The sequence below is a fragment of the Carex rostrata genome, chromosome 2, assembly GCF_964058835.1.
Source record: "Carex rostrata chromosome 2, lpCarRost1.2, whole genome shotgun sequence".
Classification (NCBI taxonomy): Eukaryota; Viridiplantae; Streptophyta; class Magnoliopsida; order Poales; family Cyperaceae; genus Carex; species Carex rostrata.
Genome location: NC_135919.1, coordinates 12,270,263 through 12,293,577, shown reverse-complemented (window position 1 = coordinate 12,293,577; position 23,315 = coordinate 12,270,263). Strand labels below are relative to the sequence as shown.

General features: G+C 33.4%; 1 protein-coding gene and 1 long non-coding RNA gene across 2 annotated transcripts; both read right to left on the bottom strand.

The window, feature by feature from the left end:
• Positions 1–977: 977 nt before the first annotated feature.
• LOC144550081 (abscisic acid receptor PYL4-like) lies at positions 978–1,826 on the bottom strand. Its single transcript, XM_078298518.1, has one exon. The coding sequence runs from the start codon at positions 1,812–1,814 to the stop codon at positions 1,155–1,157; it is 660 nt and encodes a 219-aa protein (XP_078154644.1). The 5' UTR covers positions 1,815–1,826; the 3' UTR covers positions 978–1,154.
• An 18,625-nt stretch (positions 1,827–20,451) lies between these two features.
• LOC144550070 (uncharacterized) lies at positions 20,452–21,257 on the bottom strand. The gene is made up of 2 exons (XR_013510064.1): positions 20,940–21,257; positions 20,452–20,618 (listed from the first exon to the last, which is right to left on the bottom strand). It is a non-coding gene; the product is annotated as an uncharacterized LOC144550070 (long non-coding RNA).
• Between the last annotated feature and the right edge of the window lie 2,058 nt (positions 21,258–23,315).

The following is a 23,315-nucleotide window of genomic DNA, read 5'->3' as shown; positions in this document are numbered from 1 at the left end:
ATAATAGAATGTATATATGACAAATTGAGCTTCTTTAGACCCAACTTGCGAGTAATATAAAGGGGGAGGCTGGTCACAGCTAGATGTCCAGAATCTGATTGATTCCTTCTTAATTAATCACAAAGTGGCATTTTACTTAATACAACAAATTTCCGTGAAATCTTTATATTTTATTACTTTTCCCTATCGTACTTGTAACTTTTATTTGTATATATGTGACATGCTTTAGTATTTAACTTGGCTTATAATCAGTAAAAATGATAATTAACACGTGCAATATTAGTAGAAGGTAAAACAGCCCATATATATTTAATCTAGTTTAGCTCCTTTAAAGGGATAATAGAAGCACGCACAAAAAAAACCTACTGCTACGTACGTACGTGCCAAGTTCATAATTAATTAATATAATGGGCTGGAAAATCAGGAAGCACATATGCATGTTACTTTCTGTGGGACAAGAGAGAGCGGGAGTATTTTACGTTTGGAAATCACAAAATTTGAACTGCAAATATATATGGGATCCTATTGCAGTCTTGCAGATGAATATAAGTATAATTATTTTTAGGATAAATACCAAGATTATAATATTTTCATGACCAGATACCTTGCATTCTTGCCTGCGCTAAAAAAAACGTCGTCCTTAGACCCTTTATCGCATGCAAGTTGTATTTAATTTCTTTATATTTCTCAAGTCTCAACCTTCCTTTACATAAAAACCTTTCTCAACCAAAAAAATCATGTGCATCCCGGATCAACAAGCAAGAAACTCGGTACTTCTTCCAGTGAATAGAAGGCTGGCTATTCATATTTTAGTTCTTTCCTCTGTAGTTCTCTTCCCCAAATTATACCATTTTTTTATAACTTACTACAAAATTTAATTACAAAAGGCAGATCTTTAGATTAGATAGATCAACTCGTATATACATTTTGAAACAAGAAGCACACTACGTCTTCAAAGATAATATAAAACAAGAATATTGTTTAATCAATTAATCCTTTCATAAGGTTTTGTCTATTAAAGGAGATAATTAGTATGAACAAGAGCTAGGGCTCCTAGCTAGGCATTATCCACAATGGTTTGTTCTTACATAAAACCCAAAAAAAAAAAAAAAACAGGAACATGGGAATAAAATGATAGCGGAATAAAAGTACAACTATGCACTTAAAACACCTTTTGCAAGATCCTCGGCAGTGCGTGCCAGTGACTGGAGGTTGCACCGCACGATCGTGTCAACAAAAACGTGCGTCTCGTCCCTTGTGTTACCCGTCGGTACATCAACCACATATGACTCTACCACAATTGTTTGCTCCTCACTTGAACAATGTAAATCATTTGGTGGTGGAGCGACCGCATGAAGTGTCGTGACTGACCTATAATTCTTCAACCGGTGCTCCCCTCCAACAACGCTAAAACTAATAACGTGTTGCTCTTCGTCTAATATTTCTAATCGCTCCCGGCTTGTAGTTGCAGGGAGACCTGACACGACATGAATCTCCCGTACAGTTCCGACGTCACCATCTCCATCGATGACATCGCAGCTGCGTATGAAGTGCTTGTAGGTTTGTGGTTGGTCAAAGCGGCGCACGACTGACCAGACCGACTCGACTGGTGCATCAATGGATTGAACGACAGCTGAGCAGCACTGGTTTGGTCCCACAAAGTGCTCGTGCTGCCGCGCTACTACCGCTGGCACTGCATGACCAGTACAACGCATGGCTGGTGCCATTCCAGGTGAAAAAGTTAGTTTCGTGGCCGGGCCTCCACCTATCCTGTGGTGTTGTTGCAGTGATGGCCGCGAACACGAGCTAGTCATCTTCTCTCTCTCGATCTCGATAAATCCTTCAAGATGGCAATGATCTTGAGGGGAGGTGCGATGTTTGCCCGTTTTCATAAATACCACGATACGGCTGGGAATTAAAAAAAAAAAAAAAAAAAGGATTTCGTACTATTGATTCGGACCATCATTAAATGCTTAAACTAATATTTATGATTCAAACTAAAATCTTCATTAAAATATATTTTTGGTTAACTTTTTATTTTGAAACAAAAACTAAATTACTCAAAAAGAATTGACTAATGTAACAATTAATGGATGTATTATTGGAAGTCAACATATTGGGCTGTGTGTCGTTTATTAGTTAAGAATGTATTTTGCATTGTATTTTGTGTCTGTTTTATTAGAAAATTTGTTGGGAAAATAATTTGATGTCAAAAATTGTGGTAGCAATTAAAAGTCTGCCCAAATTACATAATTTGTAGGCGATCGCAGTTGTATGAGAGGTTAATTAGATTAATTTATTAGATAGAAAATTTATAAATCGGAGAAATCTAGTTTATTGTACAAAAATGTTATATTTATTTTCAAAAGTCAAGTAATGAAATTAAGAGAACGCATGTTATTACATACATCCTCTGATAGAAAATTATTATATTTTACTTGTGAAAATTTTTTATCATCACGTTTATTAATATAATAACAAGTACATTAATTATCAATTATCAGTATAACCATCCAAAGTGACTGGATGAGTTTGCAATATACTAGAATGTAAAACATAATTACTGCACCGGGTCTGTTTAAAAAACCTACACGAAAAATGGTTTAGAACAACAAGGTGTATTATATTAAAGGAACGACTCTGGAGCATGTACTGGTAATAAGCAAGTGGACATAATGAATGGATCTACTGTCTTTTAGTAAGGCAGTAGAGTGGTTTCGGTGTGCTTCCTGTGGGTGGCATGGAGGATAGGGAAAGCTGGTTTTGACAACTAAATAATATTAATATCAGCCAATTGACTTTGGAGAGACCTCACATCACCAGCCATCAGGATCGCTGCATAAAATAATTTATAATTTTAAAATTCAGTCAGTGGTCTTTCTAAAAAAAAAAATCGGTCAGTAGTCGATATCTTATGCATATATATATAGATATATATATATAGAGAGAGAGAGGGGGGCTAATATCAAAACGTTTGCACCATGTCTCCCGTGCAACCAAGTTATTTTCTGATTTTTAAAGTCCAAATAATCGATCCAAACCGTTAGATGTGTTCTCCATATTAAAATGTGCTTGGAGACCAAATTTTATATTTTTTGGAATTTTTTTACTATTTATTAAGTATTTAACAAAATCGCTATATTCATACCGTTGAATTTTTGTACCCATCTTAATAAATAGTAAAAAAATTAATAAAAATGTAAAATTTGATCTACAAGCACATTTTAACATATCCATCAAGTTCAACGGTTTGGATCGATTGTTTGGACTTCGAAAATGCACAGTGTCATCCGATGTCACCAAAAAAGGGTGTCATCCGATCCCTCCTCTCTCTCTCTCTCTATATATATATATATATAGCGCGCAAATTTAGGGTGTTATGTGTTCCAAAAGTATATCAAATCGACTTCAAACGTCGAATTTAAACCGTTCAAATCTATGTACTTCATGAGTGATGCATGTACATGCAAAATTATAAAAGTTTTGAGTTTATTTGCTACAAGGTTAAGCAGTCAAAGAAATGAATATTTTATAAGTTAATTTATAAGTTGTTTTACATATTCAATTTTTATCATTTATTTGACTGCTTGACATTGTAGCAAATAAACTCAAAACTTTCAAAATTTTGCATGTGTATGCATCACTCATAAAGTACATGGATTTGATATTTGAAGTCGATTCGATATATTTTTAGAGTTGTACTCACCAAATTTTTTTGGTGAGCACATCACACTCTAGCTTTGCTTTATATATATATGTGAGTAAGGCTACCATGCTTTGCAAATTAAAGTAGGTGTTTTAATTTGTGCTCATATCTTTAGTTTCAAAGTTCAACTAGTTAATCCGAACTTTTCAACATGTTATTCATATTCAATATGCTTAGAGACTAAATTTTACTATTTTTTTAGAATTTTTCAAAATCAGTGTTTTGCTGAATTTTTTATTATTTTTATTTAATTAAACACATATTTTGAAAAATTCTAAAAAATATTAAAAAAATTTCAAAAAAATGTAAAATTTGGTCTCCAAGCACATTTCAATATGAACAACATGTTTAGAAGTTCGGATTAACTATTTGAACTTTGAAACTAGAGATATGAGCCCAAATTAAAACATCCACTTTAATTTGCAAAGTATGGTAGCATTACTCCATATATATATAGATGAGCTACGCTACTCCATGGAGTAAAACGCGTTTGTACTCCACGCCGTATTTTATTTTGAAAGTCCAACCGACCGATCCGAACCGTTAGATGTGATCTCCATATTGAAATGTGCTTGGAGACCAAATTTTACATTTTTTAGAATTTTTTTACTATTTATTAAGCAATTTTGAAAATTGTTGTTTTGTTGTGAACAGTAAAAATTTCTGGACCATCGGATCAGCGATTTTCAAAATTGCTTAATAAATAGTAAAAAAATTACAAAAAATGTAAAATTTGGTCTCCAAGCACATTTCAATATGGAGATCATGTTGAGCGGTTCGGATCGGTCGTTTGGATTTTCAAAATAAAAATATAGTGCCATGGAGCACCAATGCGTTTTACTCCATGGAGTAGCGTAGCTCATCTCTCTCTCTCTCTCTCTCTATATATATATATATATATATATATATATATATATATATATATATATATATAGGCTGTGGCTAAATTGCTGCTGGCAGCAGTTCTGCCCAGGTGCTGCCAGGGCTATTTTAGCCATGTGATGTCCAAACAATAAATCCAAACCGTTAGATGTTTAATATATATTATAATCTACTTGGAGACCAAATTTTACATTTTTTGGAATTTTTTTACTATTTATTAAGCTGGTTTGAAAACCGCTGATTTCAATGCTGCAGAAAATTACTGAAATCAGCGGTTTTCAAACCAGCTTAATAAATAGTAAAAAAATTCCAAAAAATGTAAAATTTGGTCTCCAAGTAGATTATAATATAGATTAAACATCTAACGGTTTGGATTTGTTGTTTGGACATCACACGGCTAAAAATAGCCCCGGCAGCACCTGGGCAGAACTGCTGCCAGCAGCAATTTAGACAGATCCTATATATATATAGAGAGAGAGTGGCTAATATCAAAACGTTTGCACCAACCCTCCCGTGCAACCGAGTGAGTTTCCGATTTTTAAAGTCCAAATGATAAATCTGAACCGTTAGATGTGTTCTACATATTAAAATCTGCTTGGAGACCAAATTTTACATTTTTTGGAATTTTTTTACTATTTATTAAGCCACTTTGAAAATCGCTGATCCAACGGTGGCTGTTTGGAACAGTAAAATCAGAAGCCACCGTTGGATCAGCGATTTTCAAAGTGGCTTAATAAATAGTAAAAAAATTCCAAAAAATGTAAAATTTGGTCTCCAAGTAGATTTTAATATGTAGAACACATCTAACGGTTCAGATTTATCATTTGGACTTTAAAAATTGGAAACTCACTCGGTTGCACGGGAGGGTTGGTGCAAACGTTTTGATATTAGCCACTCTCTCTCTCTCTCTCTCTATATATATATAGTATGACTAATTTGTTGTTAGCAGCATTTTAGCATCTTGCTACCAACGTTACCAACCGTTCAATTTTTATTCAGATTCGTGCTGATTCACACTTTGATAAGTCACTGGTTGAGAGAAACGGAAATAGAAATAATTAAAAGGAGATCCGTTAAAATAAGAGTAGCCAGCGGAGAATAAAAACGCGGGCTGTCGCACTTGAGATGCCAGTTCTCTATCTTCTATCACTCTCGCTTCCTCCCCTTGGTCTCCTCCTCCCCTCTCCTTTCTGGTGTCGTCAAAAATTTCTCGGTCTGGTGTCAAAAATTTCTCCTCCTCCCCTCTCCTTCCTGTTTGGAGACCAAATTTACATTTTTTGAAATTTTTTTACTATTTTTTTAGATTTATTGAAAATCGTTGTTTTTCAGATAAATATGGACCATAAAAAATAATAATTTTCAATAAATCTAAAAAAAATAGTAAAAAATTTCCAAAAAATATAAAATTTGGTCTCCAAACAGATATTAATATGGAGAACAAGATGAATGGTTTGGATTGGTTATTTAGACTTTGAATCCGGTGATTTATAGCCCAATGTATAAAAATGCCTATGCATTACAATGTATGGTAGCCTTACTCTCTCTCTCTCTCTCTATATATATATAGAGTAAGGCTTGGGTGCTATGGATAGCATAAGAACATCCGTGCTACGGCCTCAAAAACATATCGTATAAACTTCAAACTTAGATTTAAGTAGCTCAATAAATTAGTTATATAATAATCTTGTAGAATACTAATTTTTACTATTTTTTATGATTTATGAAAGATGACCTAAAAATAAAAGAAAATTATCAATATTTTAGGCTATTTTTTGTGATATATCATAAATCATAAAAAATAGTAAATTTTTTTCAAAAATAGTAAACATCAGTATTCTACAAGATTATTATATAACCAATTTATTGAGCTACTTAAATCGAAGTTTGAAGTTTATACGATATGTTTTTGAAGCTATAGCACAGATATCCTTATGCTATCCATAGCACCCAAGCCTTACTCATATATATATATATATATATATATATATATAGAGAGAGAGAGAGAGATAGGCTACGGTGAGTTGCGAAGTAAAGTGACTATTTTACTTCACGCTCATATTTTGCGATTTTAAAGTTCAAAACGTCGATCCGAACCGTTCATCTTGTTCTCCATATTGAAATGTGCCTGGAGACCAAATTTTACATTTTTTGGAATTTTTTTACTATTTATTAAGCAATTTTGAAAGTCGCTAATTTGATGGTCCAGAATTTTTACTGTTTTTCACTGTTCACAGCAAAACAACAATTTTCAAAAATGCTTAATAAATAGTAAAAAAATTCCAAAAAATATAAAATTTGGTCTCCAAGCACATTTCAATATGGATTAAATATCTAACTGTTTGGATCGGTCGTTTGGACTTTCAAAATAAAAATACGGCGTGAAGTAGAAACGCGTTTTGCTTCGCAACTCACCGTAGCCCATCTCATATATAGAGATGGGCTATGGTGCATTGCAATACATGGAGGGATTTGTGCATTGGACCATAAATCTAAAATTCAAAATTCAAATGACCGATCCAAACCATTCATCTTGTTCTCCATATTAATATGTGCTTGGAGACCAAATTTTACATTTTTCTGAATTTTTTACGATTTATTAAGTATTTTACAAAATTGTTGATCCAACGGTGGCTGCTGATTTTACTGTTTTGTTAAGCCACCGTTGGATCAACAATTTTATAAAATACTTAATAAATAGTAAAAAAAATTCAGAAAAATATAAAATTTGGTCTCCAAGCACATTAATATGGAGAACAAGATGAACGGTTTGGATCGGTCATTTGAATTTTGAATTTTAGATTGATGGTCCAATGCACAAACCCCTCCATGCATTGCAATGCACCATAGCCCATCTCCTCATATATATATATATATATATATATATATATATATATATATATATATATAGGCTACGGTGAGTTGCGAAGTAAAATGCGTTTCTACTCCATGCCGTATTTTTATTTTGAAAGTCCAAACGACCGATCCGAACCGTTAGATGTTTAATCCACATTGAAATGTGCTTGGAGACCAAATTTCATATTTTTTGGAATTTGTTTACTATTTATTAAGCATTTTTGAAAATTGCTGTTTTGCTGTGAACAGTGAAAAACAGTAAAATTTTCTGGACCATCAGATCAGCGACTTTCAAAATTGCTTAATAAATAGTAAAAAAATTCCAAAAAAATGTAAAATTTGGTCTCCAAGCACATTTCAATATGGAGAACAAGATGAACGGTTCGGATCGACGTTTTGAACTTTAAAATCGCAAAATATGAGCGTGAAGTAAAATAGTCGCTTTACTTCGCAACTCACCGTAGCCCAGCTCATATATATATATATATGAGGAGAACTATAGTGTTCTTAAGTCCACTAAACCACTTGGTGAACTCAACTCTAAAACCTATCGGATTGGCTTCAAACAACGAATTCAAATCGTTGAAATTCTTCTACCTTATGAATGATGCATCTACATGTAAAAAATTTAAAATTTAAAATTAATTTTGTTTAGCGTCAAGTGGTCAAAAGACGTCCAAAAATGAATGCATTAAAATTAATTTAAAAACTTCTAATATTGACCACTTGACTTTATACTAAATTAATTCGAAACTTTAAAATTTTCACATGTAAACACATCACTCATATGGTAGAAGGATTTCAATGGTTTGCATTAATCATTTAAAGACAATTTGATAGGTTTTAGAGTTGAGTTCACCAAGTGGCTTGGTGAACTTAAAAACACCCTAGTTCTACTATGTGTGTGTGTGTTAAAATAATAAAAAAAAAAAATGAAAAATCATGTTTTGAAAAATTCTGAAAAAATAATAAAAACTTCCAAAAAATATAAAATTTGGTCTCCAAGCACATTCTAGTATGGAGAACATGTTGAGTGTTTCAGATCAACTATTTGGACATTAAAACGCAAGAATGACTTATAAGCATATACCCTCATATGCTTATGGAAGTAGAGTAGCCAACCTCTCTCTCTCTCTCTCTCTCTCTCTCTATATATATATATAGGAATATGCTAGCATGCTACGCGTAGCATAGAGGGCCTCCGTGCAACGGCTCAATATTCGACTTTTCAAAATCCTAACAGTTGATCCAAACTGTTCATCTTGTTCTCCATATTAATATATGTTTGGAGACCAAATTTTACATTTTTTGGAATTTTTTTACTATTTTTTATATTTATTGAAAATCGTTGTTTTCTGCAAATCTGGACCATAAAAAAACATCGATTTTCAATAAATCTAAAAAAATAGTAAAAAAATTCCAAAAAAAATGTAAAATTTGGTCTCCAAACACATATTAATATGGAGGACAAGATGAACGGTTCGGATCGACCGTTAGGATTTTGAAAAGTTGAATATTGAGCTGTTGCACAGAGGCCTTCTATGCTACGCGTAGCATGCTAGCAAGTTCCTATATATATATGAGTAAGACTACCATACATTGCAATGCATAGACATCTTTGTGCATTGGATTATAATGTACATATATGTATGATAAATTATAACATCAAAATGATATATAATATTACAACGGTCCTTATATTTATTTATCGACATTTCATGAAATATTAAACAATATTAAAATTACATAAAATTTATAAACAACCAACCTAAGAATATAGTTGTAGAAATATTTTATCGGCATTTTATCAGCATTTTATCGGCATTTTATATGATTTGTACGCAAAAATAATTGTAGTATCTAGGTTTTACAAGGATTTGCACGCATGATAGATGTTTCTAACTAATTCTGCAGTAAAATCAAGTGATTATACCACCAAGATTTATAGTTATATTTCAAACAATATTGTTGTAGAAATAATTATTACAACATTTCAGAATATATAATACATATCTAGTGCAAAAAAATTCTGTGTTTATGCAGGTATTTTGGCAACTAAATAATATTTATGTCAGCCAATATATAGTTATATTTCTTTTCTTTTTTTAGAACCATATATAGTTATATTTCAGTTAGGTATTATCTAGTGCAAATAGTGTTTAAGCAGATTTATTGGCAAAATCCGCGTCTTTCAATTTAGTGCAACAATCAAATTCATAATTCTGCAACCTTATCAGATGGCTCTAATCAATTCCGAATATATATGTTTGGATGTTTCAGGGTATGTTTGGATGTATTAATAATAGAAGCTATTCGAGAATAGGATGAGTTATTCAAAATAGTAATATGCATTCAAATAACATTTTTGTTATTCAGAATAGTTATAATAGATGTTATTTTTTATTTCTTGTAAATGTTGGAATAATTACTATTCAGAAGCATGAAAAAATATATTTTTTCTTAGATTTTAGCTAACATAGTCCCGAAATGAAAAAAAAATGACACTATTTTTTTTTATCTCCACGTCATAATAATTGGTTTGAAACCCCACTTACCTATCTTCCTCATAATTAGCATATTGTTAACACTATTTTTTCTCAGTTACAACTATTCACTATTCCAAATATACAATCCAAACAATAATTTTACTAATCCGACTAGAACCATTTTCACACTAATATAAAAATTACTATTTTTTCTCATTTTTCATTTACTAATTTCAAATTTCGTTATTTTAGCAAGTTCTTATCTATGTCCAAAAATTGCGAGTCGAAATAAATGCCACACACATAGTTTTATCATATTTTCAGAATGCTAAATTCAAACTTAATTGCAAAATCATTATTTTCATTTCTTGATTGTTTTAGTTTATTTACAAAAGGCTCGTGTCAGATTTTATTTTACATAATAGTTACTTTGTTTTCATAAATCAAATTTTAGAATTTACATTACATTTTTTTTTAAATTCTTTTTTTCATACGGATGTTCGGGATTATCAGGAATCCTCAATTACTTATTGAGGACGTGTATAATCATCACAATCTCCCTTTTTTTGTGTAATGGAAATACCCATTATTAATTAGTGCCTTTTCCTATTAAATTAAGTCGACACTTTAATTCAATTTCTTTATTCCAAAATATGAGATGTCTGGACCGGCCCATTGTATTTGGTTAATTCTCGGATCTAGGAGGTTTAAATCCGGCTCGTCATATTATAAAATTTTATGGGTTACAGAATTCTCATCTCTCCGCCTATGTCAAGTAAAAGCCCACTCACCTTTTTATTTCTTTTATATTTTCGTTCAGGCAGCCCACTTTCGGTGGTGCATAAATTTTATTATCTTACTTTTATAGGAAAGGTTTAAATGCCTTCAATTTTTGCGCCTTTACATTGTCTTCATTTTTAAAACTTTATTAACTCAAACTTTAAAATTTAAAAGTTAAAATAAAACCATTAGATTTGATCTATATTATTTCCTCTATGTGCTCATAAAAAATTATCACATTTCAATTTTGTTTTTATGTGAATCAATAAGTTCAAAAATCAACGTCTACAAATTATTCACATTGGTATGTTTTTTACAAGCTCTTGATGACAATTCAAATAAAATTGAAATGCCATAATTTTTTACACTTGCATAAATAAAATGATGTAGATCATATCCAGGGGTGGACTCATGTGGAACCAGAGGGGGACAGGCGCCCCCCTCTGGATTTTGAGTTTTAGTGGTGATTTGTCGTTTTCGATCGACTCTGCCCCTCTCTGAAAATTTTTTTGCCCCTCTCTGGATGTTTAATTTCTAATTCGGGTTAAATATAGGGTTAAAATCAAAATAATTTTCTTAAATTATGATTGGTAATTAGAATTATAAGTTAGACGATTAGAAATTACAAGTCAAATTATTAGAAAATATAAGTCAAAGTATTATTTTTTATCAAGTACCCAATTAGTTAATGGATTTAAACTCGATTAGCTATTTAAATCCGATTCGATATTTTTTTGCCCCCCCCTTGACGAGAATCCTGGATCCGCCCCTTGTCATATCCAACAATTTTATTTTGACTTTTAAGTTTTAAATTTTGAATTATTAAAATTTTAAAAAATGTAGGTACGGTGGAGGCATTTGAACCCTCCTCTTCTTACAAAAACTATAAGTCAAATATTCAATCAGTTTGAAGTTTGAACGATGGAAAGAAATATATATTTGACATTGTAATATCATTTTCTTAAAATGTAATCATTGAACTTCATCTTGGAGAAACAGGTTTAACATTAATTAGGGGTAACAGATTTTAAAAATATTACTTTAAAATGTATTGTACCTTAGTACAATCACCTGGAACGCAGCAGGTGCTGAGTCAGAAGGCAGTCAACTGGACTCGCCATTCTATAAAAGTCATAAATGTTCCTTAGAATTAAAGGAACGAAATTTGACTTCTAAGATCACAATCCCGGAGAAGCCGAGAGATCCGACTCGTACGTGCCTTAACATTCACGGCCTTTAATTACGAAAATCGTACACCTGCCCCAACTATAACTTTGGATCTATAATTCTATATAAATACACACCTTGGCGGCATCCATCCTTTCATCACCTCATAACTCCATGCATTCTTTCATCCATTCAGTAGTTCTCCTCCTGGTGTTTTAAGAGAGAAAGTACGGATGAGTCCATAAAGCTCAGGAGGGATAGCGCCATGCATGGTGGGTAGTGATATTGAATTATATACGTCTTGCCTATTTGCGCTATCTATCCTGAGTTTCATGGTTCCTTCCTACTCTGCAAATTGTCCTAGTTTATTGTCATTACATTAATTCCGATTGACAATTAATATATCAATGGTGAGCTACTGGGTTACATGTCAATACGTTTCTCAATTAAATTAATATGGTTTCTTAATTGTATATATATACTCCTTTTCTTGCAATTGATTCAAATTTTTTTGGGTATATTTTATGCATTTCTTATAGTGCTTCAGCTTTATACGAGGCTTTTCCTGTTTCTTCGAAGACAAATCTCAAAACTTGTTCTTTAATTGGACATTTCTTGCTTTATTAATTCGCTTATTTTTATTTTGGAAATTTATTTTGACTTCATTAATTGTAATAATCATGAGATATGACAATAGATACCAGCTGATGCCTCTCTATGAAGGTTCATGCGACTTGCACATTACAAATTATCATTTCTAACATTTCTAGAATTGTAGATCTTGTTGTCATCTTTCCAGCAAGCTTTAATTTACCTAAAACAAAGTTCGTATGACCCAAATATGGCCAAAATACGAAAGAGTGTCGAAAGTTGAAATTTCTGAGAATATTTGTGCGGCCAGACGTGCATGCAAGGGTGGCTGCACATAATTTTTGATTCTTCTCCTTTTGCTCTGCTGGGAGGTTGTGCATGCATGGGGGCCGCACATAGCCTCTGACTTGGCTGAAACTTTTGGCCGCACAAAGTGCCATAGAGGTCGCACCAATGATGCAAATACTCCAAAACTGCAATTAAATCTAGCAAAATGCAGTAACTTGGTTCTTAGTATAATTCTAAAGTAAATTACACTAAAATGCAAGAAAATTGATCAAGTTATTGAGATTAAACCCTAATTAAAAGTATATATAATTGAGGCTTATCATCTGTGCACGAATTTAAGGCGCTGTATGATCAGCATGCCGCATTAATTTCTCAATCATTTGGATTTAAGGCCACCCCCTTCACATTACTCTCTCAAGGTTAATTTTTTTATTTTGTGATGTATTTATTATTTATTTTTCTGTTATTTTGTTAATTTTCTGTCATTTAATTTTTTGTTATTTTATTAGTTTGACCGAATTATTGTATTGTTTTGTATTGTATTGTGATCCATATTGTCCCGAACATCATGAATTAGATTGTCTTTTAGGTCGATACCCATTCAAAATTAATTTGATAGGGATTAATTTTGAATAGTTTCCTTTTTGGGACTCCTCTTTCAATGTTTTTGTCTCATCTAGGATATGAACAAATGTAAGTAGATTTAGCATTTAAGAAAGATTCGGGAACATTTCTCCTTATTGTTTCCACGAGTATGTGTTGACGTTCCTTTTCGTGTCTATACGACCAGAGGTGGATCTTACGCATACTTGGGGGAACATATAAGAAATGCTGTCAAATTTTTCTTAAATGCTAAATCTGCTTACATTTGTTCACTACTGAGACGTAACATTCAAAGAGTGGGTTAGAATTGTGCACCGGCCATATATATAAGCTCTAAATAGAAATGCCAAGACATTAATTAATCTTGTTCTTATTTTATATCTTTATGTGTAGATATGGATCGGGATTAGATGTATAGAGCATAGTGTAATAGTTCTGAGTTTATGAAGAGTGTTGATCATTTTATATAATTTGCTGAGAAAAATAGGGAAAAGAAGGGTTTAACAACTATTCCTTGTCCTTATTGTTTATTTTGTAATATTAAATTATTTCTGACTTTGCGTATATTAAAAGTCATTTGATTTGTAATGGATTTAAAAATGGATACACACGTTGGATATGGCATAGTGAGGGTATCATTTTTAATGTCCTTGTCGTTGAATGCCAACTATGAGGGTACAATTTTTAAAACCACTGGTTAATTTGTAATGTCCTTATCGTTTTTTTACTTTATTCCGTAATTTAAAATGTTTTCTAATATGAAATCATTTTTAATGACAAAATGATGACTCGGCCGGCTTTGCTGGGTAGCTATATTAATTAGTTATCAATTATTATTATTTTAGTAATTTTATTTTTAAGAGAAATTTGGATATATACTCATCACAACTTCTTTAATTAGATATTTTTCCATCTAAACATGACATATTTATTAATATACCCATTACCAATTTTTTTCACTAAAAAATGTAAATCAATATTAATAAAATATTTAAGTGACTATTTTGTCCTTTAAAAAGTTGAGCACCCCTTTTCTCCGTGTACAATTTCCTATTGGTTACTCTGTGTCTTTCAAGAATTTTTTTTTTTTTGTGCACTCCATAAAACCTTAGAAATACTAGTATATTACGAATAACATATACAAGATATCACCTGTCATGTTCCAAGTTTATTTTCGAAAAAATAACTTCGTGAATTATCAATAACAAATTACAATAGTTGTTTGTGAATCAGGTGCTACATCTAATTTGTCTTTCCGCATGTGATGATTTTCTAGACCTTGAAATTTACATGAATCTCTCAAAACATAAATATACAAAAAATAAGCAAATGAACACACAATTAGTGATCTCCTTTCACAACTATTTTTTATAACATGGCACCACAGGAGATTAATAAAAAGAGAAAGATCATTAAAACCATAATAATATTGCTGCCCCGGTACTTTCACAGAGAATTTTATAATTCAACAATTCTCATGTTTGAATCTAATTAAAGTTGAACTGGCCCCATCTAATAACTGCACATTGTGCCTTCATATTTCCTAGCAAGAAAAGGTAAAATATGAAAAATATATAAGCCTCATTGCATCTGAAATTTAAAGCATCTGAAATTTAAAAGAAAATGCTAAGGATAAATTAGCATAAGAAAGTTGGTACTAGTAGTATTTATTTGTTTCTCTGTTAGATTGACATGCAACAAGTAGTTCAAGTAAAAGTATAAGGTTAATTATTGAAAAACATTGATATATCAACTATTGGTTCATGAGAGTTCAAGGTTGTAAAATAGAAAAGAAGATCACAACTGACAAAACAACGGGCATAAAAATACAACTTAGTCCCTATCAATACTCATTATTATTCTTTGATTGATGATCTAAAAGTTTACAAATAAATCCTTTAAATCTTTTTGCATAAAACACTAATTGAACCAACACTTAAAATGGTGCCAGTAAATGAACATACATATTGGAAAGCCCGTCACAGATTGAAAAACCAATTTTCATTGTAACTATTACTGAACATGGCACTGCTGGTTCATACATATTGACTCTAAAATATTTCTTACTGAACATGAAACCTTGCTGGTACAGTTAGTTGCCAAAAAGACCTTTCTTAGTGATGAGTATTTTGGGTTATGGAATTATGCTTTGATTATACTCGTCTTTTATGCCATTAAATTTATTACCTTCAATATCCAAAGAAAGATTTGTTGCAAGCGCACAACCTATCGATGTAGTATTTAGGGTGTCGAACCACAAGGAGTACGTTTAAATACTTAGCTTAAACTTTTGCAATTAATTTCAGAAAAAAGTAAATAAAAGTAAAGTACAATAAAGTAAATGGGGGATTTTGTTCTAATTAATTCTAAGTTTGGGTTCAATACCCAAACAAAGGAATTTAAAACAATAAAAACAAACAAAATAAATGTTGGTTTTCTTTCTAGTTGAGGAGATCTAAGGGTATTCGGTCTACAATCCCTTGATAATTCCATCTATTCGGTATTTGTTTAAGTTCATGTATGATTTGAGGAGGTTTCTAACCTAATATGTCATTAAGGGTCACTTTCGTGAATTAATAACGTGTCTAAGTAATTTGGACTTCACGATTAGGTCTACAATCTCTTGTTAGTCTCTCCTCTCCTCAAATATTGATATTTCACGTTAAAGTCCATCATACCAATATCCGATTCGATTTGAGATGTCCTAATTAGGGTTTGGCTTCACGGTTAGGTCCTTCACCAAGTTCCTAACCTTAATTTCTGTAGTTCCAGCTTAGATTACAAATTAGTTAGATCCTAATCCAAACCTAAGGTATTTGCATTCATAATTTGGTACTATCCTATTGGTCCTAGTCAATTTTGGTTCTTTCGAATCCAAAATGGGATAACTACAATTCAAGTACTAATTATGTAATTAACACAAATGATAAATCAAAGAAATTAACATCAAATCCCATAAAAACAATCATCACAAAAACAAATATCCAAATAAAATAAAATTAAACAAGTTCATGCATTGACCTAGACCCCTAGAGAGAGATCTACTCCCTCATGGAGAGATCCATTATAAAAATTGACAAAAATAAGAAGAAATGAAATAAAGAAATGATTACACTCTTTATCGAATCAAAAACCTCAAACTTGCCGAAATCTTGCTTAGAACTTCTTCTCCTTCCTAGAAAAGCTTCTGGAACTCCAAAAATTTCTGCTGAATTATTGTTATATCTTATGAAAATAGGCATGCACCAAAGGTGAGAGAGAGAGATGAGAATGGATGTCCCTTGAATGGGAAATAACCCCTCAATTTATAGCCAATGACTATGCCAAATCAAGAGGCATAGTTGTGAGGTGAGTGGGTGCTATATTTGGATTGTTTCCCAGGATGTCTTGTTTAGGTTTGACTGTAAAAACACGTCCATGATGCGCCAAAAATAGAAAAAACTGTCAAACCGTGTAATTTTGGTTTTCTGCAGGTCCAGTGCGTCCGCACTGGTGGTGAGTGCGGGTGCTCTATCCGCACTGGAGCATGTGATGTGCAGTTTCTGAAATCGGCTAAGTTCTCAGTACGGCTGGACTGATCCGCACTGACTCTGAGTGCGGACGCATTAGGCTCAGGAAAAAAAATCTTGGTTCTGCTGAGATGCTGAAAATTTGGCTAAGTGCTGAGTGCGTCCACACTGGCTGTGAGTGCGAGTGGATGACCCGCACTGAGGGATATTTTCTTCAATTTTCATCTTTTCCTGCATTTTAAAGCCAAACAACAGCAGTAACTTAATTCTAGGTGTATTCTATTCACTTTATACTCAAAATATATGATAATCAGAGTTATTTTATGATAAAAAACTAGATCAAAATGTGTATATAATTTATGCTTATCACTTAGCACAATTAACAAATCAATCCAAGAGCACTCGATACCAAAATACCATATTACCATATTACAATAATACCCGATTATCAAATAAAAGCATATCATAGAACTAAACAATTTTGCAATATTACCATAATTTTGCCATATGGCTAAATATCTATTACCAAAAATATATTACCAATGATATATGCTATGTATCATTTACAAAAACGAATGAATATGTTAGCACCCCTACAAAAATGGGTGAATATGTTAACACCCCTAAAAATTACTAGACTAAAGTTTATATATTTTCTTTTTCAAGAATCTTGAAAATAGTTGACGGACATGCCCTCTTCTTTGGTTGTGTAGCACCAATGTTAGCATCCCTACAAAAAAGTTGGAAAAATTACTCGTGCTAAATTTAAAAGTTTTGAAATTAACTTTTGATCAATAAATTAAAGTACAACATTTTTCTGTTTGATCCACTTAAGCTATCTTCATTATCTTGTGAAGGGATGCCATTTTTACATGTGTTCCTGTAATGACCATACAAGCCATATTGTGTACACTTGTGGGACCTCTTTGTCAGTTCATCCCACGCCTTTATACGGCTACTCTTTCTTGGCCTCCCCACTGGCCTTTTTAGTATTGGAGGGAGCATGTTGTAACCAAGTTCATATTTCATCTATTTATCTTTACTTGGCATTGGAGCAATTCCATTAGAATAAGTTGTCTTTAAATGAGTTATTGTGAAATACGAATCAACATAATCTTCCCACCGTGCATTCCTAATTAAAGGCAATGAGTGATGTTACATGAACACATGGAACACCCTTCACTTGCCATGCTCCAAGAACATCTTTGTTCCTCTAAATTCACTTCCCATCTCAATCCATTTTTTGTTACCTCAGCCGAAAAATCCACGCTTCTATGGACATTATAGGCATTCAAGCCCTAAAAAAAGAGTAATTTAGATATGTACCCATCATAAATAACATGAATAAATATTGTAATCAACATTGCTTAATTCTCAATTATAACCTGTAAGCTGGTACATAGTACAAATTATATATAACAAGTAATATTACTCGAGAAATCAATTTTATGTAGTCCAACACTTTAGGTACAACTGATATGCCAAATTTTGATTCTAATTTTTGTTTTTATATCTCCTTCCTTTCTGAGATCATCAATAATGCTCTTTGGAGTGTTATATTAGGCTTGCAACCACCCTATTCTCTTGTTATCTGGAGACATTACTAGTGTGCTGTAAAGACCTTCAATTGGAGTGTTGTATTAGGGTTGCAACTACCCTATTTCATTGCCATCTGGGCACACTACTAGTGTGTTGCAAAGACATTCATTTGGAGTGTTATATTAGGGTTACAACTACCATTTTCTATTGCCATCGCTCCACACTACTAGAGTGTTATAAACACCTTCAATTTGAGTGTTCCATTGGGGTTACAACTACCTTCTTCTCTTGCCACTTAGAGAAACTACTAGAGTGCTGCAAAGACCTTCAATTGGAGTGTTATATTAGGTTTGCAACAACACTCTTCTGTTACTAGATGGAGACACTACTAGTGTGCTGCAAAGACCTTCAATTGGACTATTGTATTAGGGTTACAATAATCATTTTTTTTGTTGCCATCTGGAGATAGTACTATAGTGCTAAAAAGACCTCTAATTGAAGTGTTATATTAGGGTTGCAACTACCCTCTTCTCTTGCCATATGAAGACACTACAAGAATGCTACAAAGACCATTAATTGGAGTGATGTATCGGAGTTGCAACCACCCTCTTCTCTTGCTATCTAGAGACAATACTAGTGTGCTGCAATGACCTTCAATTGGAGTGTTGTATTAGGTTTACAACTACCTTCTTCTCATGCCATCTAGAGACACTATTAGTGTGGTGCAAAGGCCTTAAATTGGAGTGTTGTATAAGGGTTGTAATCACCCTCTTCTCTTTCCAGATGGAGACACTACAAGAGTGCTACAAAGACCTTCAATTAGAGTGTTATATTAGAGTTGCAACTACCCTCTTATCTTGCCATCTAGGGACACAACTAGTTTGCTGCAAAGAATTCAATTGAAGTGTTGTATTAGGGTTACAACTACCCTCATCTCTTTCCATCAAGAGACACTATTAGAGTGCTGCAAAGACCTTGAATTGGAGTGATGTATAAGAGTTGCAACCACCCTCATCTCTTGCTATCTAGAGACACTATCAGTGTGTTGCAAAGAACTTCAATTAAAGTGTTGTATTAGGCATACAAGTACCCTCTTCTCATGCCATATTGAGACACTACTAGCGTGCTGCAAAAGGCCTTAAATTGGAGTATTGTATACGGGCTATAATCACCCTCTTCTCTTGCCATATGGAGACACTACTAATGTGCTGCGAAGACTTTCAATTGGAATCTTGTATTAGAGTTATAACTACGCTCTTGTCTTGCCAGATGAAGACACTACTGGAGTGCTCCAAACACTTTCAATAGGAGTGTTGTATTACAGTTGCTACCACCCTATTTTCTTTTCATCTGAGGACACACTACTAGTGTGCTGCAAAAAATTCAATTGAAGTGTTATATTAGGGTTACAACTACCCTTTTCTCATGTCATCTAGAGTCACTACTAGAGTGCTGCAAAAACTTTCAAATTGAGTGTTGCATTTGGTTTGCAACAACCATCTTCTTTTGCCAGATGAAGACACTACTAATGTGCTGCAAAGACCTTCTATTGGAGTGTTGTATTATGGTTACAATAACCCTCTTTTATTGCCATTTGGAGTCACTACTAGAGTGGTGCAAAAACCATTATTTGGAGAGTTGTATTAGGGTTGCAACTACCATATTTTCTTGCCACTAGTCAAGTGCCCGTGCGTTGCAACGGGGGTTGACAACAAATTGATATCACCTGAAGAAATGTCTATTAGGATTTTATTGTTCTTTTCTGTTTGACAACAAATCGATATCACTTGATTGAACATTAAATTCAGCTAAGAATACTGGTAAGTGCATCAGGCGCTTAATTGGCCCTCCAATGTTAGCCTACTGTTTATGTATATTAGCCAGAGATTATAAGAATCTGTTGCAACTTGCAAAGAAAAAAAAAATTGGGAAAAAAGCCACAATTAACACATTAATTCGTTCTACTTCCTAAAATTTTGAAATCAAAGAAAAATAGAGAACATGATTTGTAGAATTTACTGATTTTTTTAATATCAACAGTGGCTAGCTATTAACTTACATATTCATTAGAGAAATCTTTTAAAGTATCAGGATAGCTGTACCAGTTGTTCTGGTCCCTAACTTCCCAGTACCCACCAATGTAACGATATGTGCCTTCCTTTCCATCCTTTTTGAACATCTCGGCTTCCATCCATCCTCTCGCACGCTCTTTGACTGTGCCATAAAAAATAGATTAATGAATATATATGCAATATCAGCAGATTAAAAAGAAATCAAATTGGCAGGTGTCCAATACTTTCTTGTACAAGTAGTTAGACCCAATGCCGGTACCACACCTAACTTATGCAGTGCAATAATCTTACTAATTATGAGCACTAAATGATTACGATCCTTGTTGGCTTTCTAGAGAGATATTGTAAAGTAAAAAACTAAACTTGTACGATACCAAAATCTCAGAAAGGCCTTGCCCAATTCTACTTTGATTTGAGACAAAGCAGTTGAGGGGAGAGAAGAGAGGGAGAGGAAGAGACGTACCAGTCTCCGTCTTTGCTCTAATCGCAACTTCTCAGCATTGGCAACTGTCATACTCACCATTCTCTAAGTACCGTTGGTCTGGTCTCAGCCGTGAATCCGTTGGGGGGCAATTACTGTAAAAGTCCCTCTCACAAATACTAGAGATTTTCATTTCAAAATAATCCGTCATGAGGATATAAAACCATTCTTATATATAAGTACAAGATAAACTTCTTCCCCTTGCAATTCAAATGATCAGTGCAAGTCCTTTAATTATCACAAATCACACTAAGTTTAGTCAAATAACAGAAGTATTGGAAGTGCTCACAAATCACAAACACACCCGGAATGTAAAAAATAAATATGAATTCATCACAAAACTCTTCAAAATGATTAAAAAAAATACCAAGGAGCCTTCTTGAAATCTAAGATTAATTATAGCAGAAAAGAAATTCCTAAAATGGAAACTCTAAAGTGGAAGAGAAAAGCCAGCATTGAATTGATCTACTACCTAATGGATGACTTTGAATTTATCTAGTAGCAATTGACGAAATGAAAGAAACAAATAACAAAAATATATAAAAAAAATCACCTTGTCAGGCATGTACTGTGCGTTTGGCAGGACCCTCTTCGTCATGGCTTGATTCAGCTTGAATGAAGGGGATGCTTCAGCTTGAACAAACTCTTCGCCATGGCTTAATTCCTAAAATTTTTCCAAGAAAAGGAAACCATTAACCCCCCAAATTGATCAACAATCCATCAAATTAAATAGTTGAAAAAGAGGAATCACAAAAGCAGGGAATCCAAATCGATTCAACTCACCTATTAAAGAAAGATATGCTTATCAGATTGTAAAGAAAGAGAGGTGGAGACTGCGATTAGGGTTTTTCTTCTTTGAGCGATGTTAGGGTTTTTCTGATCTTGATGACTCAGTTACACCGGTAAAGATAGCAGTGGGGATATTGAGCATAAAGAATTGCCTCGCCTCGCCCTAGGTCTGATCCAAGCGGAGAAAAAGAAAAAAAAAGGTTTCGCATGGGGCGGTTTCCTTCTCCACACCGGGAAGGAGACTCACGCGTTATCTGCGACGGGAAGTGAAGAAGGAAAGCGCGTTCCGCGCACAACTACCGAGAAAAAGAAAAGAAAAGAGTATGGCGAGTATAATGCCTCATATTATGTATTGCGTTGAAACGGGTATATTTTTAGTTAAATTTAGACTTCTACACATTTTATACTATGAAACAGATACATAAAATCGAGATTAGTAATTAAAGGCTGAGATTAACATGTGTTTTGATGAGTGGCTCAGATCTATTGAATAAACGGTTGAGATTTTGTTTGGACAAATAGAGGCTTGGATCCTAAAATTTTCAAGGTGATATTATAGTAGTACTGATAAGGACATACTACTAGAGTGCTACAAAGATCTTAAATTGGAGTGTTGTATAAGGGTTGCAACTACCCTCTTCTCTTACCATATAGAGACAATACAATAGTGCTGTAAAGACCTTCAATTGCAGTGATGTATTAGAGTTGCAACCACCTCTTCTCTTGCTATCTAGAGACACCACTAGTGTGTTGTAAAGACCTTCAATTGGAGTGTTGTATTACGTTTACAACTACCCTCTTCTCATGTCATATGGAGACACTATTAGTGTGCTGCAAAGGCATTAAATTGGAGTGTTGTATAAGGGTTGTAATCACCCTCTTCTCTTTCCACATGTAGACACTACAAGAGTGCTACAAAGACCTTCAATTGGAGTGTTGTATTAGGGTTGCAACTATCATCTTTTCTTGCCAGATGGAGACACTACTAGAGTGCTCCAAGCACCTTCAATTAGACTGTCGTATTAAGGTTGCAACTACACTCTTTTCTTGCCATCTGGGGACTATTACTGTGCTGCAAATAATTCAATTGGAGTGTTGTATTAGGGTTACAACTACCATCATCTCTTGCCATCTGGAGAAACTATTAGAGTACTGCAAAGACCTTGAATTGGAGTGATGTATCGAAGTTGCAACCACCATCTTCTCTTGCTATCTAGAGACACTACCAGTGTGCTGCAAAGAACTACAATTTGAGTGTTGTATTAGGGTTACAACTACTCTCTTCTCTCGCCGTATGGAGACACTACTAGAGTGCTTCAAAGATCTTCAATTGGAGTGTTGTATTGGAGTTGCAACCACCCTCTTCTCTAGCGATCTAGAGAAACTACTAGTGTGCTACAAAAACATTCAATTGGAGTTATGTATTAGGTTTACAACTACCCTCTTCTCTTCCCATCTGGAGACACTACTAGAGTATTGAAAACACATTCAATTAGAGTGTTGTATTAGCGTTGCAACCACCCTCTTTTGTTGCTATCTGGGGACACTACTAGTGTGCTGCAAAGAATT